Source organism: Monodon monoceros, unplaced genomic scaffold, assembly GCF_005190385.1.
Source record: "Monodon monoceros isolate NGI ecotype Baffin Bay Population unplaced genomic scaffold, NGI_Narwhal_1 Super_Scaffold_1, whole genome shotgun sequence".
Classification (NCBI taxonomy): Eukaryota; Metazoa; Chordata; class Mammalia; order Artiodactyla; family Monodontidae; genus Monodon; species Monodon monoceros.
In genome coordinates, this window is record NW_021703765.1 from 49213247 (window position 1) to 49240912 (window position 27666).

Consider the following 27666-nt stretch of genomic DNA (forward strand, 5'->3'; position numbering starts at 1 on the left):
GGGGAAGGGTGAGTACCAAGACCCTGGGGTGGGAGTATGTTCGGCGTGTTTGAGGAACAGGAAGGAGGCCCCTGTGTCTGGTGTGCAGTGAAGGAGGGAGGGGAGGAAAAGTCAAGGCTGAAGAAATGGCCAGGCCACGTATGCACATCTGACAGGAGGATTTATTTTAAAGAGAAATAATAAAGACACAATTCAAGAGGGTGGTTATTTACAAGGAGGGAGGGGGGAAGACATGGAGGAGAATACAGGTTGCTGTGAATTACTGTCAATATTCTCGTCCTGGGGTTTACTGGTGGCTCCATGGGTGTTCGTTACAGAGGGAATAAGTAAGCAGCAGAGCCGTGCATGAACCGAAGATGACAGTCACGAGCCAGGAATTCTCACTAATCTGATTCTGCGCACTGGAGAGAGAAAGTAATTCCCTGGGGCTAAAACTTTATTCTGAAATAAATGTCTATATACCTTGTACTTAAGAAAACCCTCTAAGTTAATACCTGCTTCACTGAGAAGTTCTCTCCAGAGGTTTTGGTGGTTTTTCTCCCCCAAGTAATGTGGGAGGTGTGGCTGCCGTTCTCAGTTCCTTCCGCCCGATGCTCTGAGCAACCTGTGGTTCAGTGTCTGGACCACAGGATCGAGTGCAGGAGAGACCAGGCTCCACGGTGCTGGGCAGGCGCACAGGACAGTGAGCCCTAATGCTGACGCTGGTTCTCACTGGAGGATGTCAGAGCAGTGCAGGGAGGCAGACAGACCCAAGTTCAAGTCCCAGGTCTGCTGCCACTAGTGCGCTGACCTTAGGCAAATCCTGTGGCTTCCTGAGCCTCAAGTTCTCAAGTGTCAACTTGGAGTGTATGAGTCCCGCAGGGACTACTTGGCTGTAGCAAAGAACCGCAAACTGGGGGCCTTAAAACCACAGAAATCTCACAGTTCTGTACCCTGGAAGGAGTCAACAGGCCACGCGCCCTCCGAAGGCTCTGGGGAAGGAGCGTCCCTGCCTCTTCCAGCTTCTGGTGGCGGCCACATTCCTTGGTGTTCTTTGGTTTGTCACTGTCTCTGTCCCTGTCTCACCTGGCATTCTTCCCATGTGTCTCTGTGTCTTTTAATGGGCTTCTTATAAGGATACCCGTCAGTGGATTTAGGGCCCACCCTGATCCAGTGTGACCTCATCTTAATTAGTTACATCTGCAAAGACCCTTTATTCCAACCCTTTATTCCAAGATCACATTTTGAGGTTCTGGGTAGACATGAATTTCAGAGGGATATTATTCAACAAGGTACGTGGAGAAGATGATATATAACAAAAAGGGCCATAAAAAGAATTAAATTAAATAATGTATATAAGGCACGTAGCACGATGCTAAGCATTCGTCTTCACCATCATCATCTCAGAGAAAGAATCCTGTTTCTGAAAACATTCCATCCTGTTAGCTAAGGTGACCACAAGCGAAATGGCCAAATAGGTCTAGGTTCAAATCTTGGCTGGGCGACCTCTGGCAAATTACTTAACCTTTCTGAGCTTCAGTTTCTTTATCCACACGGATGGACATATATATCCAACACTTAAATGTCTTTTACTGTGCAGGAGGCACCGTTCTAAAAGATTTATGAATATTGTCTCAGTGAATCCTCAGAACAACCCTGTGAGCTAGGTATTATGATTATCTCTATTTTACAACCAAGGAAGTTGAATTAGCAAGTATTTTATTTAAGACAGTTGTCTAAGGTCACATAGGAAGTAAGTGATGGAACCAGAGTTTAAACCCAGGCAGTTTGGCTCCAGAATTCCCCCAAGATTAAAAGAGAATAAATAAACTGATGTATTTTTGTGTCTGAATATTTGTTCTGATTTAATAAAATGCTTTCTGAAAAAAAAAAGAGAATAAATAATAAAATAAATAAATAAAATATGTAACCAGCGCTCACTCGCTACACAGCAGTCAACAAATGGTGGGACGGTAACTAGGGCTCCCTCGTCCAAACCTTTCCCCTTTGCAGACCTCAGGGATGCCTTTCCTCCTTCCTCTTTCTCGGTTCAGATGTTCTGGTTGTTGACATTAATCCATATTTAAAAGTCCAGGCTGCTCAAGTTCCATTCAGTGTCCTGTGGCATCTTGCCCTTTTTTTCATCTTGTTCTCATTCTCTCCAGTGTCCTGTGACCATGATGCCTGGGTTCGGGGGTGGGGAGTCAGAGAAGGGGAGGGAGCTGCAGCTCACTCTCTGGCAACTGGGGAACGTGGAGGTGGGTGCTTCTCTCCTGGGGTGGGGACAGAGTTAGGCAACAGACTGTAAGACACATCTCAGGGATGTCCGCCCAGCGGGGCCACCCACTAAACCCAGGAACGTGTATGCTGTCCTTGGCACAAAGATCCTTGAGAGAGCCATCGTGGAACAAAACCTCTGTTCGATTTAGGAAAGCCACCACCAGAGAAGAAAGGAAAATTCTCCTGTTGAGGAAGCCGCTCCATGATGGTGGCAGAGGCAGGAGGAATGAGTGGTCCCCTGAGCATCCATCCTGGGGCACCTCTCCTCTCACCCTGCCCCACTCTACCATGAGCAGGAGGTGCTCGCACAGCTCAGTCCAATTTTCTGGGGCTCCGTGGTCCCCACCTGCTGGTGGTCGGGGTTTGCCCTCTGCCAGCTGGTGCGGGAGAAGGCGTAGGAGCCCTGCCCGGCCCGGTCCTCCTCCTACCTTTTGGGCCATTGCCAGAATCCCAGCGGGAACCCGCGCTGTCGCAGAAATTCAGTCATCAGAGAGTGTGCACATTTACCCCAGGACGGGGGAACTGGGTAGACCCAGGGATCACTTAAGCAACTCTGGGCAAATTTGTTCACCCTCCCCGACAGACCAACGTCCCGGAGACAGGCTTTCTCCAAGAGGTAAAGTACGGGGCAGCACTTGGCAAATGGTGACGGAAGCGGTTTGCCGCTACCGCCCCACCCTTCCCCTTTCAGGGTCCCGCCCTCTTCCCTCCTGGGGACCTCGTGCCCTTGTGCCATGTGGGAGCACCCACCCATTTAGCAGTCCTGCCTTCCCTCCTTTCTTCCTCATGAGATGTACCTTTCCTCGCCCCAGACTTTTGAGGGCTCGAGCTCATCTTGGTAACAATGGAAGTTATTAAAGGAACAAATCCCTGCTAATTTGTCAGCAAGCTCTGGGGCTGCACCTCCTGGGGGCACCACGCCTGCCTGGGTCAAATGTGGGAAAGCTGCGGCTGGTACAGAGTCTTTAGGTAATTCCTAAATTTGCCTGCTCTGCTGGGGGCTGCTAAGATGTGTGCAGAGCTCACACTTGCTGGGCGGGGGGAGCTGAATCGGAGTACGAAATTACCAGACCGTCACGCAAACCCACAGACACAAATGACGAGAGCTACATGACGTAAATAAGAAAGCCAATATAACAAATTGATAAATATGTACTTTCTCTCCTTTCTTCTCCCAACTTCTTTAAAAGACATAAAATTATATAAAGCAATCATTATAATAATGGGGGGAAAAAAAGAGTTTACGCTTGATGCTGTGAGGCGAGGGCAGTTGCTATGAGCTGGTTGCTAAGTCCCTGAAAACACACTAACAGGAAGTAAGCAAGTCTCTGCGCTGGAAGCAGGGGCTGCCACACACGAGCCTGGGCTCCAGGCAGCCTCACGCTTCACGGACTCCTCCTCAGTCCAGCCTGGCTGCCGCCGTCATCCCTCCAGAGTCCCCAGGACCGGGCTGTCACAGGGCTCAACTCAGCCCAGACATTTTGACTGGGATTTGGACTCCTGGGGATTGAAATGAATTGTGCCCTCTGGGAGCATAAATTATAACCAACTTCTTTTTCTATCTGAACTCACTTGGCTTGCCTTTTAACTCTGTCTGTAATGCATGGAAAACCTCAGCTTTTTCCTTGACTTATACCTTCCTCATGCTTATCATTATGTTATAAATGTAGCAATATATATGCATATATATCATATTGTCTATATATTGTCTGTTCCAAGTACCTCATGTAAGTGGAATCATACAATATTTGTGTGTGTATAAATTCCACTTATATGATGTACCTGGAATATTCAGATTCCTAGGACAGAAGTCACCAGGGCCTGGGAGGGAGGAAAAGGGAGTTAGTGTTTAAGGCGGGGGGCGGTCAGCGTTTTGGTCTGGGAAGATGAAAAAGTTCTGGACATGGATGCTGGTGATGGCCACACAGCATTGTGAATGCACTTAATGCCACAGAACTGTGCACTTAAAAGTGGTTAACGTGGGGTGACTTTTATGTTGTGTATATTTCACCACCAATATATAAAATGTATAGTGTATGTACATATTAGCTCAACTCTTATTTAGATATACTTATGTAACTATTTTCAGACAGTTTAGAGTTTCCTTTTTGCTCTCTCTCCTCCATTGTATGCCTTGGTTTGAGCCTTTTATGGCCTAACTATTTTCTGGGTTTAGGTCTTACACAACCGAGAGGAGCATCCCTGGGATAAAAACCCTACGGCCCTCTCTTCCCTCTGCTTTTCCCACAGTCACCCTCTTCTCAGTTGCTTTTAAGCAGAAAGCTTTACTAGTTAAAGTCTGTGATTTTCAGTGGTACATTTAATAATTCATAAATCATGAGAGGTTCAAACAGGTTCAAAGTTTAAAAGTTTAAAAGTTTTGCTGAAGCTTTAAAGTTTAAACTGTCAGAAGCTTTGACAAAAAACTTTTCCTGTCTGGAATATTTAAGATTGTTGTTCCATATTAGATTCAGGACTCCGCGATGTACTCCTCTCCCAAAACGCTTCTCCTAAGGAAATCCTGGCATCGTCTGCGTGGTGATGTTCCTCTGTGGCGTGGACACGGCGGGTCCAGGAGACCAGCAGGTACGGGAGCAGCCTGGGGACGGGGCGGGAGCTGTGACAACCCACACTTTGTGGGGAAAGGCACTTAGTCGGCCAGAATCGCCTTTGTGTGGGGATTTCTCTTTAAAAGAAGGGAAACTGTAAAATGAGATCCTGGCCAGCGTGTGTAACAAGGTCTTGGCGGCAGAAGACCGTGAGCTGTGCATATCTGCTATTTCAAAATCTGGAAGCAGAGAGGCCAAATCTTCTGCTGGCCTGCCGCTGACCTCTGAGTTTTTAGGCATAATTACTGTATTCGCATGTGCAATTGAGTGTGGTGTCAGCCGCCCGCGCCAGAACCACTTTGTGGAGTTTGTGGGACAAGAGCAAACACTGTCACTTCCCTCGCAGACTGGGTGACCAAGCCCGGAACGTGTACCCTGATGCTGCATATACTGTGTTGTTCTGATAACGTCACTCTGTTTCTCAGAAACCTACCGTGGGTCCCAGTGGCCTTTCAGGTCAGATCCAAGGCCTTAGTCACGGGCTTTCGGAGCCATTGCGCCTCACGCCAGACACTCACCTCAGACCAGCAAACCCTCGCTTCCCACCCACCCGGCTCCCTGCAGCCTCTGACATTTTCCACTTGCTGTTCCTCGAAGCTGAGAAGATTTTCTTTCTTCTTTTCACCAAACACATCTTTGCCTTTCCTCCAAATTCTCCTCTAACATTGGCTTCCACAAGCCATCAGCATCAACGCCAAGAACAATGTCAGCATCATCGCCATCTTTTCCCAGGTTCCAGGATGTGGTGACGGCAGATTGTAAAATGCTCCCATGACGCAAATGAAGTTATACGGACTCCCGACACAGGTAACCACCCTTGGACAATAATGACTGCACTTGCACATAAATTACCGGCTTTGATCCTAACAACCTCCCATCCACACCTTTTTCCTCCTGCGGTGACACTTCAAGGTGCTCTGCTGGCTTCTCCAAGGATTCCTGATGAGAAAACCCAACACCGATTTTCAGGTCTCTCCTCGATGGCCGCTTGGTGGCACCTGACACTCCCACCCCTGTTTTCTTAAACCTTTCCACCCTCTTGACTTTAATTTTCTTGCCTGCCTCTGTGACTCGCCCAGCTCGCCTCCTCCAGCCCCTCTCCTCCTCCTCCTGCAGCGAGGGTGCTCACAGGTCCAGCTCCTTCACCTGTGGCTGAGCTACAACCCATATCCTAGTGACCCCAAGTCTGGGTCTCTCCTCCTCAACTCTCCTGGGTCCCAGGGCCACTGTCCGTGTCCCCACTGGCTCCCAAACCAGAATCCAGCAAACTCATCAACCATGAATGGATTGCCTTCCACCTGCAATGAAAATTGGTAAGACACACGCCCTGCCCACCCTCTACATCCATCTCAAACTCGATATTTCGTTTTCTTTGTGCAACTACTCCTTCTGTGGGTCCTGTTTAGGGTCTAGTTGTCCAGAGTAGAAACCTCAGAGCCACTCTTAGTGTCTTCCCCCCTCAAGTTCCCCGTCTGACCTGAGAGCAACCCCTGCTGCTTTAGCACCACCCACCTCTCTCCCCCTGCCTCGACTCCAACCTGCTACGATTTCCTTAATTCCAGCTCTCCTCATCTCTGGTCGTGAACTATTGCAGTTACCTCTTTTCTGGTTGCCCTTCCTCTCTTTCCCTGTTCCAATCTTTACACGGTCTAACACGGAAACAGTCAGGTCACTGACTGTCGACAGTACCATTTCCCAAAGCTATAGTCCACACTCTTGGACATGAATACAATGCCTTTCCCAGCCTGGCCCCCATCAACCTTAACAGCTACATGGTCCCCCGCATCCTCTCCCTCCTCCTTCTCTCTTCACTCTTAGCTCCAGACAGACCAAGCTTGCTTCTGTTTCCTGAGACTGCAGTCTCATTCAGTCTCCATACCTCTGCAAATACAGTTTCTCCAACGTGGATGGCCTTTATCCTACTTTCTGCTTGGTGAGCCCTCATTCATTCACGCGGTCCAGCTCACCTCCACCATGAAGCTTCTGAGGACTCCTCTGCCTGTGGAGAGACACACCCTTCCCTCCCGCTCCTGGACTGCTGTGCTCCATGCGCACGCCCCTCCGTGGGACAAGCATTCCTCGCCTGTGGGTCTCAGGACGGCTCATCTTTGAGCCCTCAGCGCCTAATACAGGGCCTGGCACTGCAGGTGCCCGTCTCTCTTCTGAACAAATTAAATCTCATGGCACCAAATGACACCCCCTGGATAATCAAGTGCAGGTAGGGTGGGGAAGCACAGCCCCTAATTCAGATTCTTTGTTCGTCTCCAGTTGCAACCTCATTGAAATTTTCACCTTTCCTGGATAAGTGTGAACACTTGGAGAGAAAAGAGGAAAAATTCTCATTTCAATGAATCTTCTCTCCCCAGCGGACTCAATCTACCTTTCTCTGTGGGTTGTAAAACTCATTGATCCAGTGGCATGTGTTTTAGGTATCCCATGTAAAGTTCAGTTTTCTACTAGAGTGGCTGTAACTCATTTTGTGCTAAAATCATGCAGATATTGGTCTGGTTCGTAGTTGACTCTCTTTTCTGGCATATGAATTAAGGATAATTTAGAGAAATATAGGCACCGTGATATTTGTGGGTAGGTTTTCCTTTGCTTCAATCTCTGGCGAGATGACCCTTGCATATGTCAGGTTTTGAAGTCAGACACTCCGGGTTTAAATCTGGCTCCATCAGTGTGTGACCTGTAGCATGTCTCTTTCTGCCTCAGTTTCCTCATCTGTAAAATGGAAAAAGTGACACCTCACAGGCCTGTTGTAAAGATTAAATAAGATCATATCTTTAAGCATTTATCACAGAGGAAGCCCTCAAGCATTGCTACCACTCACCGTGCTAAGTGCTTTATACATTATGTAACTATATACACATGCACAGACACACACATATTGCCTACCACAACATATAATCCTTACAACAAGTCTATATTGCAGGTACTATAATTACCTCCACTTTATAGGTGAAGAAAATGGAACGGATGAAGTATCTTGCCCAAAGTCACACAGCTAGTAAGTAGCAGACCTGGAATTTAAACGTAGGCAATCTGGAGTCCGAGTCTATGCCCTTACCACCCATCATAATGCCTCAGTGCACTCGATAAATGGTAGCTATCATCACTATCACCATCACCATCATCATCTCCATCATCATCATCTCCATCCCCATCGCTATCCAGGATGTCACCATGTCTGTCTATCTCTCATTACAAAATCGCTCCAGCAGGGCTGCTTACTCAGTCAGCCCTGGGGTGGTAACTTCATTGCACAAATAAAATTGTATTCGTCTGGCAACCTCTGGGGCTGCCCCAAAGGTCGATCTCATGCGACGCTAATACTTGGATAGTAGGAAAGACTTTCAAGGGAGGTCTTGGGATTCCGAAGAGTCAAGCCAGGATACAAGCTGGCCCAAAGCAGAGCGTGTGGCCCTGGCATCACTTCATTCCACTTGCTTGTTGTTTTCCTTCTTTTAGCTGCAGAAAGAGGCCAATTGATTCCTTCTTCCCAACCAACTCCAGCTAGACTGGGAGATTTTGTAATCGTGTCTGTCTCAGATCACAGCCCACAGAAATCAGACACAGAAATGCTCACTCGGGCTGTCCACACGTTCCACCCGTGAGCCAGGAAATGAGAACTCTTAATCCAGTGTCACTGTTTTGTAGTAAAAAAATATTACTTGTAAAAAATAAGAGGAATTCAATGTATCTTAGTGCCATGGGCTTGTTTACCAACATTTCATTTAGCCTGTGTTTCCTTTTCTTCCCTGTCGTCACCTACATTTACTGACTGTTCTTCTTTACCTACTTTCCCCCAACTCTCATCTCCGAATTTATTCTTTGGCTCGACCCCAATTAAGGGTCTTTACCCTCTGTCGTCCATACAAAATATGCTTTCCTGAAACACTCTTGCTTTTGGAATCAGGCAGGTCTGCCTTTCAATTCTGATTGTTCGGCATTAGGTGAGCTGCCTTCCCTATGCCTCCGTTTCTGCATACATCAAATGGCTGTAGTAACAGTAACTAACACTGGCTGAGAATTGACACAGGTTGATTGCTATGCGAGATGCCTTTTCCCAAGCTTGCAGGCAAAATTACTGAAGGAAGGAAGTGACTAGAAGGTCCTATTCGGCCCCTGGCCTCTTGGCAGGAGGCATAGTTCCACCCTGATGGAGAGAATGAAGTGAGTCACCTGTCAGACCAGTGCACACAGCGCAGCACCACAGGCACCATTTAATCCTCAAGAAAATCCTATGGGGAAGGTATTGTTTCTACCCCCCTTAAGAGATAAAGAACTGAAGTTGAGAGTAACTTGCCCAAGGACACCTGATGAAGTAGTGGCAGAGGAGGGACTCTTAGTTACCATGTGATACAACAATAATAAACAGTAGCAGCGACAATTAGCGGTCATTGAGCTTTTATCATGTGCCAGGTACCGGTCCAGGAGCGGGGCAGGGATGGTTTCATTTAATCCTCACATCAACTCTATGAAGTAGATACTATTCCGGAGCCCATTTTACAAATGCGTAGATTGAGAGGAAAGCGTGTTAAGTGACTCACCAAAGGTTGCGTGCGTGGTAAACCGACAGCCAGAACTTGGGACCTGATGGACTGAATTTAGAGCCGGAACCCATCCCATGCTCTCTCTTTAAAATGAAATAATAAAATATGCAGATAAAGGGCTTAGCCCAGTGCCTGGCGCACAGCAATCTTGAATATATTATCATTGTCGTTGTTACCACTATTTTAATGATAGTCAATATTTTAATATTGCTCTGCTCTGCAAGGCATCTCTTGGCTCATCTGTAGCATATGAACTCCAAGCACAGATCTGAGTGGACAGAAGCCCATATTCCTTGAGTCATTTGATCTTTGCTTATCTTAACTGCCTTCTGCAAATGTCGATAACAAGGTCCCCATCCCAACCTCGATTTGTCATCGCCCCAAGTTTTCTCTTCCAGCAGTCCTTCAACTAAAATGATCCTGGAAATTGCCTTTTCTTTTTATAGCAGCTCTGTATTAGTTTTCTATTGCTGTATAAAAGATTATCTCAAATTTAGTGGATTGAAACAATACACTTTTATTACCTCACAGTTTCTGTAGGCCAGGAGTCCAGTCACGGCTGAGCTTGGTCTTCTGCTCAGGGTCTTACAAGGCTGCCATCAAGGTATTGGCAGGGCTGCATTCCTTCTGGAGCTCAGAGTCCTCTTCGGAGCTCATGTGGTTGTTGGCAGAATTCAGTTCCTTGTGGCTGTAGGACTGTGGGCCCCTGGCTTCTTGATGGTTATTGGCTGGAACCCACCCCCCCAAGTCCTAGAGGCCCCCCCACAGCTCTCAGTCACATGGCTCTCTTCATGGGAAGCCCACATCAGAGCAGCTTGCTTCTTCAAGGCCAGCAGAAGAATCTCTCCCCCAGTCTGCGAAGATGGAGTCTTACAGAACAAAACAATTGAGGGAATGAGATCCCATCCATCACCTTTGTCATATTCTATTGGTTAGAGGAAATTACACAAGTTGGGTCATTGAAGCTCATACTGGGGTGTGTCCACAAGTTTCCTGACTTCAAATTTAATTCTTCCCCCACCTCAACTTCCTTTTCTTCCCCAAACAGTACCAGGTCCCATTTCATCTTCATTTTCACATCCACACAAAGCACTTTCTTACTGTGTCTATAAAGTTCTAAAATTCATTCTTTTTTCCACATTTATAGAATAGTAGGAGTCCGAGCCTAGACCTCTCGTTTTCTTTCCATTTCACCCAGGACTATAGTTTATTCTTTTTTTTTTTTTTTTTGTGGTACGCAGGCCTCTCACTGTTGTGGTCTCTCCCATTGCGGAGCACAGGCTCCGGATGCACAGGCTCAGCGGCCATGGCTCATGAGCCCAGCCGCTCCGTGGCATGTGGGATCTTTCCGGACCGGGGCACGAACCCGTGTCCCCTGCATCGGCAGGCAGACTCTCAACCACTGCACCACCAGGGAAGCCCTATAGTTTATTCATTTTTAACAGCTTATTAATATGTAATTTACATACCATAACATTCAAAGTGTACCACTGGGTATATATTTAGAGAATTAGGCAACCATCCCCATGATATAATTTTAGATCTTTTTTCATCACCCCAGAAAGAAACTGCATACCTTTAGCAGTCACCCCGCGCCATTTCCCCTGTTCCCCTCAGCCCTTGGCAACAACAAATCTGTTTTCCGTCTCTATAGATTCATCTGTCCTGGACATTTCATATGAATGGAACCATACAATATGAGGTCCGTTGTGACTGGCTTTTTTCACTGAGCGTAATGTTTCTGAGGTTCATGTGTGTTACAGTATAAACAATATTATTATGGCTATATAGGAAGTTCAGAGTGTTGTAGACAAAACAGCCAGGAAATGAAGGAGTTTAACTTACAAAAATAGGGTTAGGGCTTTCCTGGTGGCGCAGTGGTTGGGAGTCCGCCTGCCGATGCAGGGCACATGGGTTCGTGCCCCGGTCCGGGAAGATCCCGCGTGCCGCGGAGCGGCTAGGCTCGTGAGCCATGGCCGCTGAGCCTGTGCGTCCGGAGCCTATGCTTGGCGGCGGGAGAGGCCACAACAGTGAGAGGCTCGCGTACTGCAAAAAAAAAAAAAAATAGGGTTAGAAATAAGCATCTTCACTCATTTTTCCACCTTTCAATTTTTTTATAAGAACTTATTATACATAAGTCCCTGGAGGGAAGAAAAGATAAATATGATTCAGCCAATGGCCCTTAAGAAGCTCAGGCTGATAAAGAAACCAGGCAATTCACAGGTATAGAGAACAAACTAGTGGTTACTAGTGGAGAGAGGAAGTAGGAGAGAAGCAGTATAGGGGGAGGGGAGTAAGAGGTACAAACTATTATGTATAAAATAAGCTGCAAGGATATATTGTACAACATGGGGAATATAGCCAATATTTCATAATAACTATAAATAGAGTATAACCTTTAAAAATTGTGAATCACTAATTGCACACCTGTAACTTATATAATATTGTATAGCAACTATACTTCAATTAAAAACAAACAAAAAAGAAACCAGGCAAAAACACAACTGATACACTATAGTTTTGCCAGGTTATTCAGCACCCATAAACATCAGAGAAGAGGAAATGCAGAGTGAATTTTCAACTCACTGGGATAAAACAGAAGCCAAAACTAATCTAAGATGTGAATTGTTTTTTAGAAAAAAAGATAATGTTAACCAATAGTCTTCGCTTTTAGTTATACGGAGCTTGATGATTTTTTTTAATGGGGAGGTTTGGCTTTTGTTTGTTTGTTTGTTTTTGAGAGCCGTCACGTGTGGACCCGGCAGAGCCTAGGGGCTCGCAGGTCCAGGCAGAGAGCTGGGGGGAGGGGCAGGCTTTTCCCCAGGGGCTAGGGTTCCCTGTCCTGACAGCAGCCCCAGGAATCCCGCAATCCATTCTGTAGCGATCAGCCCGTGGATGTGTGCTCCAAGCCTGGAGGATTTTCGCTGCGACTTTGCAATTTTTCTTTTACCCAGAGGTCAGCATTTGACTATGGAAAACAGTTCTGACTCAGACAAGCGAGGAATGATGAGCCTAAAGGGTTCTGTCAGCAGGAACTAACCTACATGTGGGAACTCTGGATGCTTCACAAAAGGGCAAGTTCAAGAATCCTTGAAACTAAGAGGTGTCTGTCACATCAGCTGAAGAAAACAGTAAAATAATGAAACATTTACCACAAAAGGAATACTCATAGTGTTTGCAAACATTCCTCTGGGATAAGCAAGATTCTTGCTTAAGATTTTCAGACGGGGCCTCACGATTTCAAGCTCCGGTCATGGAGCAAGGCCAGGGGCTCGGCTGTGGGACCAGCCCCTCCCATGGCCAGCAGCCCAGCCCAGGCCTCCATCACCGGCCCCGGCTACCTTGGAGCTGGGGGGTTCTGGGATCAGGCCTACAATGGCCTCAGGAAGATTCCTCACCCCTCAGCCCCTCTCCCACATGGCTCGCTGCTCTGAAATTCCACCCTTAGACATTTAGATCTTTGCTCCAATGCAAATACTCCTGGGAGAAGAAGCACATTGTTTATCAGCCATTTACACCTCAGTGCAAATGTGTTTATCAGAGCTTTTGCCAGCAAGTGTTTTTAGAGGAGAGAAAGTGAAAGAAACTCAGAGGAAAAAACATGCTTGAGGATGAAGAGAAAGTAACCGAAAGTCACAAAAGGACAGAAAAGGAACACAAGGGGCACCGAAAATGAATAAACTCCGCCTCTTCCCAGGAGTGGTGCCTACGTGAGAGGATGAAGAGCTGACTCAGACTTGTTGGGATCTGATGGGAGTCGAGGGGACTCAACGCTGTGCCCCTGGCTATGGGGTGGGGTGGGGGGCGGGTGGTGGCTCAGGACCTGACCCCTGGTTTGGACGCCCAGCCTGTCTTCTCTCCAAACGGCGACATGCTCAAGGAACAACGGCACATTGAGCTCACCAGTGCTGCCCAAACAAAGCAGGAGGAAGCCAACACCTGTCCTTCCAATCACCAAGAGAACTTCATTCCTCTTTAGAGCACCGCCAAGAGCCTGGAGTCTACTTAGTCACACACAGACCTTCTGCACTGAAAGAAAGTGGACGGTGTTTGTCTACAGAATGTGACCTCAAGCCCTGTGAGGGGAAGCCTCACCCCGTACTCACGCCGGGCTGCGTCTCAGACCTGTCAACAAGGTGGACCCCAAACCCGCGAGAGGCTTGCTTGTTTATGTGACATGATGATTTCACAACACTCACAAGGGATTAAAACGCAGAGCATTCCAGTTCTACTGCAGGTCAGGGACCCCGATGAGAAGCTGTTTCAGAATTAATTAAATTGCACTCAGAAAAATCTGCTTGGCTTCCTATAGCTAGTATTATTCCAGAGAACCATAATTCATAGTCAAGCCTCTTTTTAAAAAAATTTTTATTGGAGTATCGTTGTTTTAGTTTCAGGTGTACAGCAAAGTGAAACAGTTATACCATAACCAAACCTCTTTGATGAGCCTGAATTTCCCAAACTTATAGTCAGTTTAGGTTACTGGTAACAAACCCACAGAGTTGGACTGTCTCTGTGTGCAGACCAGACCTGGGGTATCGATGAATAATGGTGAGGCAAGGGACACATTTAACATCAGCTCTAGATACGTATATATCCACATCTTCATTTTTAAGATGTATGCATTTAGAAAGTTCTTTTTCAAAAAAGATATGAATTGCTATCCTCAAAGTACTGGAGAGATTTACACAGAATGCTCCCCAAGTGATTTCATCTGCTAAAAACACAGTTTAAAAGCCTGGAAGAGGAAGACTCAACTCTCTTTAATTTGCCAAACCCCCACTTCTCATTCTAGGGAATTTCATTCTTCTGGACTTTAAGAAAGAAAACGCCTGCCTCAGGAAGGACAGTGTTAACAGATCCTCCTTGCAAGTGAATGTCTAATGAACTGTAAAACCCATCATAAAACACTTCATATGGCTTTAGTTACTCCACAAGCCAAACTATGCCTGAGGTATACAAAAGTACACCTTGCTCATCTTTTCAGATGCCTTAGAAACCTCTACTGAGAGTACTCCTTTTTCCCCAACCCAGCGTTTTTGTTATTCTTTCTGACCTTTCTTTTTGGTTAAAAAGATTGGAGAATCTAACTGTCTCTCTCTTCCTAGAGAACGCTGGCCCTGAAATGTTTTTTAAAGTGTGTTTGTGGCATCTGAACGTTCCCTACCCCCCGCACTCAAGTTCTAAAGTTTGAAAGAATACATCATTCCTAGTTTGATGTATATCCAAAACCGAGAACACAATGCAAGGGAGTGTTTGCCATATTTCACTCCACAGTGGAGTCACAGTTTTTCCTTAGACATGGTTTTAGCATAAAGTAAATAGTATTTCCAGGATTGCTGCCAAACGCAACAATACAAATAATGATGACCAAAAACAGCAAAATGTGAGTGGACCAGAAGTGGTGACGTTTCATAAGGAAGTCCCAGATATGTTCTAAAGATACGTTGGTTTTACGTGAAGATTAATTAATTAAACCAGGTTAGCAAAGTCCCAACATATAGAACTGTACTAGGAGAGAATTCAGTAGAAACTCAACGAAGATACCAATACCGATTCAACACTTCTTAGCAGACATGATGAGTTGTATCTCAACAATCAGCGATTCTGAAAATGAATCTCAGAGTAGTCTGTTTGGTTTGTTTGTTTAGGGGTTGGTTTTTGTTGTTGTTTGTTTGTTTTTAGTATTGGTTTAATAATCAATGGTGACTGTTTTCCAGACTCTCTAAGTTGCTCCATTTCCAGATTACAAGGATTTCTAGCAAATCATCATCACAGCGGCATCAAATTACTCATAAAACAGCCATATGAGTTTGCCTCCTTAATATTCTTCAACTGAGTGTGGTGTGGAGCAAAGAACTAACATTTATTCCGTACAGGAATTTTGCTAGGCTGTTCCAACATTTTCTCATGTAATCCTCACAGCAACACTATGAGATAGGTACTAGTGTCTCTATTTTACAGATAAAGAGATTTAAGTTCTGCAAAGTAGATTATTCGAGTTCAAATACATTGTAGGTTTCAGAAGTGGAAAGCAAGCAAGTAGGGGCTTTGGAAGAGTGTTGCTCTATATCCTTCTCTACACCATTCAAGCAACTCAAGTCAAGGCGTTAGTTTAGTTTGACCGCTTTGGACGAGCGGGCTTCAGACAGCCGCGCTTCTTTGGGACCGAGGCATGCGCGTTACAGCTTCACTGGTGTGGTTGGTGCTTTACCAAAATGATGGGAGAAAAGATATTACACAGTACTATAATATGGTATAAAGTCACCAAATCAAAATGATTCTTTCTCACTTGTCTTTTTTTTTAATTGAGGTAAAAATTAATTTTTTAAAATTTTTATGTTATGTAACATAACATAAAATTGACCATTTTAAGCATTTTAAAGTGTACAATTCAGCAGCTTCTAGTACATTCACAGCACTGTGCAAACAGCACTTCTCTTTAACCCTTCACACTAAGTCAAGGGGTAAGTCTGTTTGGTGCTGCTATATCTTTAATAACTCTAATATTTTATGATCTCTCTTTTAAAAAAGAAAAGGGAAAGCAAGCTTAGAGTCTTTGGTATATAAGCATACAATTAGAATTTGATAACCTAAATTTGGTGTTTTATTTGTATTTATTTTTTATTTATCCTGAATTTCTATTTACGTAGTAACAAAATTTCCTTATTAGGTAAATATTTTCAGTGAAATGGTGAGCTGATTTAAAGAAAAATTTTAGGTAAATAGTTAGCATTAGTGGTACATACATATGGCAAAAATCACGAAAGAGGTACCTCTGCTCGTCTGGCGGTTGGATGGAAAGTGATAAGGAGGACAGGTGATGGGGATTTAGAAGGAGGTGGCTGGGGACTTCCCTCCTGGCGGCCCAGTGGTTAGGACTCTGAGCTTCTACTGCAGGAGGCACGGGTTCAATCCCTGATTGGGGAGCTAGGATCCCGCATGCCATGTGGCATGGCCAAAAAAAAAAGGGAGGCGGCTGGGGCAGGATGAAATAACCTGTCAGAATGTCGTAGGGATAAGGGGCTTGGATTCAGGAACGTAGAGTCTCATTATAGATTCTAGAATGTGGGCTGGGCCTGAGTCTTCTTTCCTGCAAGTCCACTGGTCCAGCCTGACTCCTACCCTGGTTCTGAAGGCGTGGAGATCCTGGCATTGTCTCCACTGTCTGAATTACAGAAAAATACCCCACCTCAGAGCAGAAGCAGATCCCCTCTCAGGCTGGGCAGGCAAACGAAAGGCAGCCACCCACGGGGGCTGCCTGTGAAAGAGAAGGGAGCTCGGAGATGAGCTGAAAGATTGGGCCACACAGCCCAACAATGGCAGCTGTAACACAAGCAGACTTTTCAGTCTCTCAGATAACTGTTAAGGAAGGAGGGAAGGAAGAGAGGCAAGGCCAGGGACTACAGAGCAGTTGTCCGTTTGCCTTCAGGCTGTTTTCGATGAAGGCTGGGGTTAGAGCGGGATGGGCTTGACCCAGGTAAGGTGTTGTCTTCCCTTCCACAGATCTGCTCGCTGGGCCCGCTGGTGCAAGAAACTGAGTGCGTGCCGCAAGAGTGAAGCTCTGCTGCTGGGAGATGCTTCTCCGCCTACAAACCTGTTTCTAATGATTCACCATTTGTAAATGGAACTCCCATCCCAGGCTCTTTGTTAGTAAGAGGTTATCAAGAAGAAAAAGGGGGCACCCATCTGGAGATTAAAATCCCTGATGCCGAGCAGATCGTCAGGAAGATTTCCAGCCCCCTAGATGTGAACACAATGTACACACACACACACACACACACACACACCAGAGCTGCCTTAGCCAGAATATTCATGTATTCTAGGTGCCCCACGTATACTGGACTATCTACTATATGAAAGACAAGGTCCCTCCTTTTAAATCACAAACACATGTGAAAGAAACAACACATTAAGCCACAGTCCTATACAAACTGGTCTAACACCATGTAAGGCGATGCCACCCCCTAACATCTAGGAGAGATCAGATAAACGGGAAAAAGAGTTAGATCCCTAGAAACTGCATTAGCTTCCACTCACTGCCATGTTTCTGTTTTCCTTCCTGCAAAATTTGTCCCAAGGGCTGGTCATTGTCCCCTGTACACATCTTCGTGCTCACCCCCACTTGGCAAGGTCACCAGTGACCTCACATTGTCCAGCCCAATGGCCACTTTCCCGTCTTTCCTCCTCCTTGGTTCTTGGCAGTCAGACCCAGTTGAGGGCTCTAACTTGAAAAGCTCTCTTATCTTGGCTTCTGTAACATTAAGCTCTTCTGATTTTCATCCAACCTCATTGGCCACTCCTTCCCAATCTCCTTCCCCTCTGCGCTACTTTCTAGAAGTGGGAGAACACCAGGGTCACGGTTCTTTTCTCCATCGACAGCCTTTCCCAGGGTGACCACATCTAGTCCAGGGGTGCTGAAGACCACCTGTAGGCTGACAATTCCTAATTTATATCTCAGTCCTGACCCCTCTCCAGAGTTCTGAACTCAAATACCCAACTACCTCCTTGATCGCTCTTATTGTGTGTTGAATAAAGTACTTGGAATAAAGTACTATACAAACCTTTAACTGTGGTCTAAAGGCCATGCCTGACCTGGCACTGCCACCCTCTCTTGGGTCCCAGTTCTAGCCATAACATAAGCCAAACAGCTAACCTGAGCCTCTGAATTTTGAGGCTTAGTTCTTACTGAGACAAATGGATATCGAGAGCCACAATTTAAGGTAACTCATCTTTCCTAGTGGTCTCTCCCTTTTAACTCATCTTAGACTTAACCTAACTATTTTTGCTTGGCTATACACAATATTTTATCTGGAATCTTATGATACATGATATCTTAGCCAATATCATGGGAAACAGCCTACAGGAATCAATTATCAATGGCACAGCCAGGAGGGGAACAAATTCAAATAGGGAACTGTCCCTTGTTCTTAAGGAGTGGATTTGAAGATTCTCAAATTTGGGGGGAATTAAATCAAAGAAGGGTAGGCCACATGTCCCAGTAAGGACATTTTTACTTTCTCCTCTCTCTTCCTGGTTTAATCTCGTTGACCCGTGAGCTTAGTGTGATCTGCATCTCATAATTGTTTGACTTAAGTAATTAATGGAAATTACCAGGCCATAAAGACAAGGAACAAAGGTACATTCAAGAACATCATGGGATTTTATGAAAAAGATGAAAAAATGTTAACCCTAACCCCGCTCCAAGGAAAGGTATGAAGACATTAAAGCAAACCCCTGAAAATAAATGTGTTGAATCTTACATGGTTCCCATTTCATCATTTTTCTTCAGTAAAATTAAATTATCAGATTACATCCAGTTAGACACATTTAGAAGTGGAAAGCAGATAAAACAGACCAGTTGAGGAGAGAAGATGTGTATAAATAGAACAACTATATAGCAACCTTAAAGCAATCTTCAATTCACTTACAGTAATTTGGTACATGCAGACCATGGTCAGAAATATTATGTATAAAAGACAGATCACTGTGGGATGGGGTGAGAGCAGGGAGTCTTCAGGATTCTGAAGGGAAGGGATCATGTGGATTAAGGGAGAGGAGGCGAGGAGCTTCTCCAAGGAAGGTAAAGCATAAACAAAGACATGAAGATGGAAAAATACGAGTAAATGAGAGAAGAGAGCACGAGGAAAATGAACTTACTGGAGTAGGACGTGTTTAGTGAGATACTCTGTGAGAGAAAATGTAAAAATATGATTTACTGAGCAAGGCTTATTGTTAGCAGGTTAAGGAGTCCAGACTTGAATTAATTAGCGTAAGATCTTCATCAGGGGAGAGAGATGCTGAAAGCAATGCTGAGTCTGGCGGCAGCCTGTGGGATAGACAAAGTGAAAAAATGAAAAAACTGGTTAAGAGGCTGCTTCAGTCATTTATATGGGTCTTGATAGGGACTTGGCTTTGAGAGGTGGCAGCTGAAACTGACACCCAGGGACAAATCCAAGAGATTCTGAAGTCTCTTGGAGAGGTGCTTGTGAATGACTGTACACAAGACGTGGAGGAGAGGAAGGAGTGAGTGGAACCCTGGACGGGGCAGTGGTGGTGGCACCGAGCAGAAGGAATTGTTGACGTATACAATGCATCTTTCAGATTAAATTTTGTAACACTTATTACTGAGTTAGTCATCGTGGAACCTTTCTTTTTAATTTCTAATTCTAAGACACATGGTTAAAATTAAGATTAATATTCTTGTTGGCTTTAGTTTCCTATAACTTTAAAATTTACAAAGTGTCTGTGGGGGTGGGGGGTGGGGGGGCATAGAGCATACACATCAACATAGTATATACTCTCCAGATCATGTTTTAATCTATAACAGGATAGCAGAGCAGCGCTACATGTAATCAAAACATATTTTACTAGGAGAGGCAATCAGCACTCAAAACCAAAATGGTTCTTGAACAAGTATCACTGGTATAAGACAGCTAACTGACCTTTTAAGTATCGTGTAAACCTGACATTTTCTGCTCTTTTTTATAGTTACTTTTGTAGCAAGTTGAAAGTGGTGCAACTAATGCCAAAATCTAAAGAGAAATAGACCCTCCGCCCAAAGTAAGGTAGACACTGGGAAAGATGTTAAAAACCTGGTGAAAAGCAAAGCATGCAAATTTCAGGAAGAAAGAAATGTTCATATGTGAAATGAATGTAAACACAGAGATCTGCCAGGAGGAACGGCGAAAGGCAGGGAACGAGCAAAACCTCCCACCAGTGAGCGGAGGATTTAGGAGAGAGAAAGTTGGTAAACAGAAGATTCAAAAAGTAGAAAATGAAATCTTTACCAGAAACTTTAGCCTTTGACACTGCCAAGAGTAGAATCTCTTCTCAGATTCTTGAACCTTCAGTGCCAGAGCAAAGGTGGCATCATTCACGGTGCCGTGGAGGGTAAAAGAGAGCCAGTGGGAACAGAAATAAGTTCTTCAATAAAAGAAGCATGTTCAGGATCTCTGCCATAGTATCCCCAAAGGCAGGGCTGTAGAATTAAATAGTTCCTAACCTGCAATCCCACTTCTGGGTGTATATCCAAAGGAAATGGAAACAGGATCTCGAAGAGATATCTGCACTCCCATGTTCATTGCAGCATAATTCACAATAGCCAAGATATGGAAACCACCAAAGTGTCTGTCAACATATGAATGGATAGAGAAGATGTGAGATATATGTGAATATTATTCAGCCATGAGAAACAAGGAAATCCTGTCATTGATGGCAACACGGATGGACCTTGAGGGCATTACGCTGAGTGAAATAAGTCAGACAGAGAAAGATAAATACTGTATGATTTCACTTATACGTGGAATCGAAAAAAGCCAAACTCATAGAAACAGAGAGTAGAGTGTTGGTTACCAGGGGCTGAGGTGTGGGTGGGAGTGGAGGAAAGGGGGAGATGTTGGTCAAAGGGTACAAACTTCCAGCTAAAAGATGAAGAAGTTCTGGGGATCTAATGTACAGCATGGTGACTACAGTTAATGATAGTGTACTATATCTCTGAAAGTTGCGAAAAGAGTAGATCTTGAATGTTCTCACCACAAAAAAGAACTGGTAATTATGCGATGTGACGGAGGTGTTAGCTAACACCATGGTAGTGATCATTTTGCAATATCTAAGTGCATCAAATCAACACATTGTACACCTTAAACTTACACAATATTACATGTCAGTTATATCTCAACAAAGCCAGAAAATAAAATAAAATAAATAGCTCTCCAAATTTAGATGCCATAGGTGAGATGATAGAAGGGGGAGAAGTTGGGAATTTATTTGAAATTAAGGTATATATCAGGAATTTCTAATTTATCTCCAATATCTAATCCTCCCTTGTTACTCAGTAACAGAATTCCCAAATGTCAGCAGGGCACAGGGCTGCCTAAATTAAAGACTGTATTTCCCAGCCTCCCTTGTACCTGAGGTGGATCCATCAGACTGAGTTTTGGTCAATGGATATGTGGAAGTGTTTGTGCAACTTCAGGAAATGTCTTTAAAAGAAGGGAGCATGGCTTGTTCTTGTGCCTTTTTCATTCTTGGTCACTGAGATATAAGTGTGATGGCTGAGACTGGAGAAGACATCTCAGGCCTTGGGGTGAAGGCCACACGCACTAAGGAGCCAGGGTCCCTGATGATAACAGAACCGCCATACCAACCACGGAGAATGTTTCCTTGACAGTGAGATAAACTTCCGTCCTGGTGAGTCCCTGATAATGACCTGACTAATGAAGTTATCCTGAGAGTAACTAGAACTTACAGAGGCAGGACAGGCTCAATCCAAAACAAACTGGTATGAGGCTTCTAGCACTAGAAAGCTGACAGGGTCCTTTCAAAATAAATATTCGGGTAAATCTGATCAGTGTAAACAAACACGAGTTTTAGCTTGAGACTGAGAAAAAAAGGAAAATAAGGTAACAGAACCACCTAATTAGACAGCTGACAGGGTCGGGGTTGGCGAAGATGAAGCTGACATACATAGGTACCTTCTGTGCTTAGAAACATGCAAAATATTTAAAAAGGATTCGGCTCTTGAGCTGAAAATGAGGGGATTTACACAGTAATCATTAGTAGAAGAAAAATCAACAATGCACCAAGAGCTTTCCATTACAAACACGAGAGAGGGGGAAGCGTGTTTCCAGAAAAGAGGTACCTTGTGTGTGAGGCACAAAATCAACCACAACCTTGGAAAAGTCTTGCAGAGCTAAGAAAGAATTTCATGGTCAAATCATGACTATGGGGCTACAGAGTTTACTATAAGCCAAAATCTGTGAGATGAAACTAAAAATGTTAAATGAAAGTGTAGAAACCACAAGATCAGGAGAGGCAGAAAAATGGTGGATCTCGTGTTATCATACAAGCTGACGAAACACTGCTGGGGATCAAACAAAGGATGGCTCTTTAGAATTCACAAACAAAGGGAATATCATGTCTTGGCTTTGAGTGCCAGATAAGAACTTAAATAGGGAGTATTTTCACAGGAACCACTATGTAATAGTAGTTATAACACGGTTTAGTTCCACATTCTGGCAGAAAACTCAACAAAATCCATTATGTAGTTACCCATCTTTAAAAAGGGAACTGTGCCCAACCCACAAGCAGTAAGTGGGAAAGGTTAAAAGGAATCACATAAGGAGAAATTAATTGAGAAAGCCAGGTTATTGCTTAAACATTACTAGAAGTCCAAGAAAAGCATTTGCCAGAAATTTTTTTAAATTTATTTTTTTTTAAATCTGTATAACCACTAACTGTTAAAAACAAACAAACAAACACCTCTATTTTAGGAGGGGTATCTTTTTTTTTTTCATGTAAAGATTGACCAAATGAGAGGGACAGAGAGACATAGAGTTTGAGGAGCAGGTGTAAACCAAAAATTGGGCGGCAAAAAGGATGTAAAGCCTGGTCAGGAGCTTCAAACATGGGGGTAAGAGAATATGACAGCCTGGCTGGGAGTCTGTGGGACCCCTTTCAATCATGGTGCAAAATATTTGATTCAAGATGAAAGGGGAAGACAGAGAAAGACGAATACTGTATGATGTCATTTATATGTGGAATGTAAAAAACAAAAACAAAACACAACTCCTAGAAAAAGAGATCAGATTTGTGGTTTCCAGAGGCAGAGGTTGGGGGTGGGGAATTGGAGGAGGAAGGTTCTCAAAAGGTACCAACTTCCAGTTATAAGATAAATAAGTGTAAAGGAGCTGTTACAGTGGAGGATTCCTGGACTGAATGTCAATATTATGACATAGTATGACTGTGTTTCGTGTTTGGTAATTGCAATCATTGTTGCTTTTGTTGTGGTCATCCATTTACAATGCTTGGTGTCAGTTTATTTATCTCTTGTTAAAATAAACTACAGTGTGTGTGTGTGAAAATAAAAAGATAAATAAGTGGTAGGGATGCACTGCATGACGTGGTGACTGTAGTTAACAATGCTTTATGATATATATGAAAGTTGCTAAGACAGTAGATCCTAAGAGTTTTCATCACAAGGAGAAATTTTTCTCTCTTTTTTTTTTTGCTTTTTCTTTTTAGAGTATCTACATGAGATGAAGCGTATAATCATTTCACAATATATATAAGTCAAACCATTATGCTGTACACTTTAAACTTACACAGTGATGTATGTCAATTATATCTCAATAAAACTGAAAAAAAAAAGATGAAAGGGGAAAAGAGAGACTAAATGAAGTTTTTAGGGAAATTTTGCTTCCCAAATTCGGTTTGGAAATCCACTGATGGGAGATATTAAATGTCCAGAATGTTCTAGACATGGCTGATGGAACAAAAGTCATCACAACCAGAGAGCAGCTACTCAAGGTTCTGAAGAAGCCGTTACCCTCATCAAAGCATGACCCTCAGTAAGAGTCTGATCCACATGAAAATCTTGAAGAACATGCAAACTAAACAGGAGGTTCACTTACACAACAGGTTAACTAGTAGAAGATAAGCCAAGCAGAAACCCTACCTATTTTTTAATGTACCAAAATGAGGGCAAATCATGCTAAGTTAACCTAATATTTTAGGAGAGAAAGAAACACGAAGACAAGGAGAATGCATGGACGTAATTTATTTAGAGCCTCGAAGCTCCTTCCATGGATGCCTGTAATAGAACAGGGCCTGTTTTGAAAAACCAAAGAAAGCAAAACCACAAAACTCAGCACTGTTTTTCATGATGAAGGAATGATGTGTGTACACATTGTATAGCAAAGTGCTGAATTCTTTCAATCTCTCTCTTCTCCGAGTCCTTCATCCTCAGGCAGCCCTTTCTCCATCCCTCTGCCACCCTTCTTGGCCCTGAGCGCTCCCCTCTTCACCCTCTCTCTCTCCAAAATCCTGGTCACGGCACACTGCACCTCACCGCCATCACCCGCTCAGACCCAGAAGGCTAGCGCTAGCTCGATGGCATTGAAAACATTAACTACTTACAGTCGTTTGTGCTCTTAGGAAGACGCAATTCACACAGTCACTAAGATAGAAATCGTTTCGAAAAAACCTTAAAACATCGTTCTATCTTTGTGCACATGGGAAAAAAATGACGATAATAACAAAAGCTAACGTTTGTTAACAGCATTTACTATTACTGCTATATTATATTAACTCCTTTTCTCTATCACCACCATCATCACCTCCCCTTTTTATTCATGAAGAAGCTAAGGTCACCCAGCTTACTTAGCAGAACACGTTTCTGATCCCTGCTCTTTAGTCTGGCTCCAGAATCCACACTCCTAACTACTATTGTGTATGGACTCCGTCTCTCTCCAGAGGGAGTCCCTTCCTGAGTTTTCTGTCTCTGTGGATGGCACCCCTGCACATCCACTAACCCCCTCTCCCTCACCCCATCCACTCGGCACACTGGGCCTGCATGGATTCCTGTGGCAGCCTCTCCCTCCCTGTGTTTCTGCAGGAGCATGTCCATCTACTCTCTCTGTCTCTGTCTCTGTCTCTGTCTCTCTCTCTCTCTCTCTCACACACACACACACACACACACACACACACCATCTTTTCACCATATGTAGCCAGAGTGTGGGGTGTCCAGCTCTTAAAGCCAGCACTACAGCTTCTTGTCTAATAAGATTAAACACACGCACACACACACACACACACACACACACACACACACAAAACAACAAAGTAACAAGGAACACGAATATCCACTTTTAAAATTATTAAAGATTTTGAGTGTGTAATGGGGTGTTGTAAGACCAGATCTCAACATTTCCGAACGCCTGAGAGTGAAATCAGGGACAAGATGTACTGGAAATCTTCCAGAAATTTTCTTCCTGTGGCTCTAAAACTGGAAGTAAGAACTTCCTGGGCGGGCTCTTCTTGGTTCTGGAAGGGAGCAAGTCAACGACCTCAGGGTAGTGGCCACTCAGGGTGCATGTGGCAGTGGACACTGGAGCCTGTCCCAAGCCAGCCCTCCCAAGGGTTTTAAAAGGAGAATGTTTGGAGCAGGCTAGCTTGGGGTGGCCCTGGCTTGCATGTTGGTGAGAGGAGGAGAGCACTGATCCGGTGGGGGAAGGGCAGGTCTGACAGCACTCGAACCCCTTTACCCTTCAAAGAACAACTGGGTGCCTGCAGCAGTGACCCCAATCAGAGAACCAGACACAGTGCGTCTTTGGGGACAGAACCAGCAACAACAAAGTGTTCTTGGAACACAGCAAGGGGTTTCCTCCAGCCTGGGGCACCTGTGTTCTGGGCCAGCATAAGGAGATAAGTAGAACCGAGACCCTGTGGATTACTGGCCATATAAGGGGGAGAGAGGGGCAAAGACAGACACTAGATTACCTGCTTCTCTAGGAATGTGGGGAGTACAAAATGTATTAATTTTCTTTAAAAAGGTGGAACGTGATCTTATTTGTCTCTTCCTATACATGAAATGGGTCATATCAAATTATATTGGTTATTATTATAATTACTTCCTTCTCCCTTTCTCCATCTATCTCTGAGACCATGGCCTAGAACTTGCACCTCCTTTGACTTTGCCTAAGTCAACTCTGTATATCACTGTGTCTGACCGTGCTCTGCCATGACCTCATTTCTTTATCAAAGGGAGCCTTACACTTCAGTGAGGAGTTCATGTTCTGGTCTGGTCCTTCAGTGTCCAGGACCACACAATGCACGTTATCTGTTTGCTCTGTATGATCTGATGGCTGGTAACTTGATTCACACTAATTAAACCCACAAAAGGCTGATTCATGAGCTCAGAGAACAATATGTTAAGTTACAGAGAAAGATAAAACTGGCCTGAAAAGCAAGGACGTACATTTGAACTGGACATTGTGTTTGGGGTAAGTCCACCCAGGAAGCCAAACAACAAAGCAAAGCATTGCCTTGTCGACAGAGAATCAAAGCAAAGGAGTTAGAATACGGTCTCATGATATTTCTAGAAAGTTCTGGTAGACTGAGAATTTGCCTTCCATGATTGCTATGCTTGAAAAACCAAGACAAGTATTTAGAATATGTCCCTCTCTCTCGAGGGTGCCAGAGTGACAATGATAAATTCTCACAGCCCAACGCTCATTTTTCCCATTGTCAATGAGAGACACTCTCATTCTGTTTGTACGTGTTACTATGCTTAGAACTGCTGAACTTGCAGGTAATTTGCACCATCATATCTTAATGGATAATTTAGATTGTGCCAAATAAGTCTAAGCATCGTATCATCGCACGAAGGGCTAAAAGGACACCTGCAATCATCTAGCTCCCTGGTTTTCGAATTGTGCGCCATGGATCCAAGGGGCTGCTGAATTAGGAAACCACAGGTGTAGGGAGGACGCTAAGCCCACAGGCTAGAGCTGACCTCCCTCTTGTAAGGAGTGTGGATTCTTCAAAGAGCAGAAACCATGGATATGTTTTAATATCTAGGGACAGGATGAAGTTCACATTTTAAATAACCAATCTGGAGAAACTGACTGGAGGAAAGCAAGAGCAGAAGTAAGAAGACCACCTAGGAAGGTACAGTATTTGTCGAGGGGAGATACGATGATGTTGGGATCAGGGTAATAGCAGCAGAGCTGGAGAGAAGTGGATGGATTGGAGACGTCAACTTAAAAGCAGAATAGATAGGACTTGGCTAGTGAGGGAGCAGATGTTATCAAGGGTTCACTCACTTATTTATCCCATCCAGAAAACTTATTGAGTGCTTACAATGGGCTGGGCCCTGGGCTAGGTGCTCATCTAGATAGCCAAGTCTCCAGCCTTCCTGGTGCTGATGCTCTAGTGGAGGGAGACAGACAATGGACAAGCATACAAGTAGGTAAAATGTTAACGTGCTCTGGACTTCCCTGGTGGCACAGTGGTTAAGAATCTGCCTGCCATTGCAGGGGACACGGGTTCGAGCCCTGGTCCGCGAAGATCCCATGTGCCATGGAGCAACTAAGCCCATGTGCCACAACTACTTAGCCTGCCTCTGGCGCCCATGAGCCACAACTACAGAAGCCCCCATGCCACAACTGCTGAAACTCGTGTGCCTAGAGCCCGTGCTCCACAACAAGAGAAGCCACCGCAACGAGAAGCCTGGGCACCGCAACGAAGAGTAGCCTGCGCTCGCCGCAACTAGAGAAAGCCTGCGCACAGCAATGAAGACCCAATGCAGCCAAAAAATAAATTTAAAAATACATGTATTAACGTGCTTGGAAAGAGCCTGGGAAATCAATTTTCGGGCTCCATGAATTGTTTCCTGTCTCTCAGGCCTCACTGTCCTGCTCCACTTCTTCTCCAACCAACCAGCTGTCCACCCTCGTGAAAAT

At 44.6% G+C, this 27666-nt stretch overlaps 1 protein-coding gene across 1 annotated transcript; it reads right to left on the minus strand.

Moving 5' to 3' along the window:
• Nucleotides 1–2183: 2183 nt before the first annotated feature.
• LOC114892738 lies at nt 2184–7344 on the minus strand. Its single transcript, XM_029217987.1, has 3 exons — nt 6748–7344; nt 5753–5807; nt 2184–2725 (listed from the first exon to the last, which is right to left on the minus strand). The coding sequence occupies exons 1-3, from the start codon at nt 6811–6813 to the stop codon at nt 2184–2186; spliced, it is 663 nt and encodes a 220-aa protein (XP_029073820.1). The 5' UTR covers nt 6814–7344.
• Between the last annotated feature and the right edge of the window lie 20322 nt (nt 7345–27666).

What these genes read in the sequence shown, in the direction of transcription:
- LOC114892738 (XM_029217987.1), bottom strand. Translation starts at nt 6,813, where the DNA reads ATGAGGGCTCACCAAGCAGAAAGTAGGATAAAGGCCATCCACGTTGGA. An exon ending in GAGAAACTGTATTTGCAGAG is followed by an intron (nt 5,808 to 6,747) that starts GTATGGAGACTG and finishes TTTTCTCATCAG; the next exon opens with GAATCCTTGGAGAAGCCAGC. An exon ending in GTCACCGCAGGAGGAAAAAG is followed by an intron (nt 2,726 to 5,752) that starts GTGTGGATGGGA and finishes TTTCTGCGACAG; the next exon opens with CGCGGGTTCCCGCTGGGATT.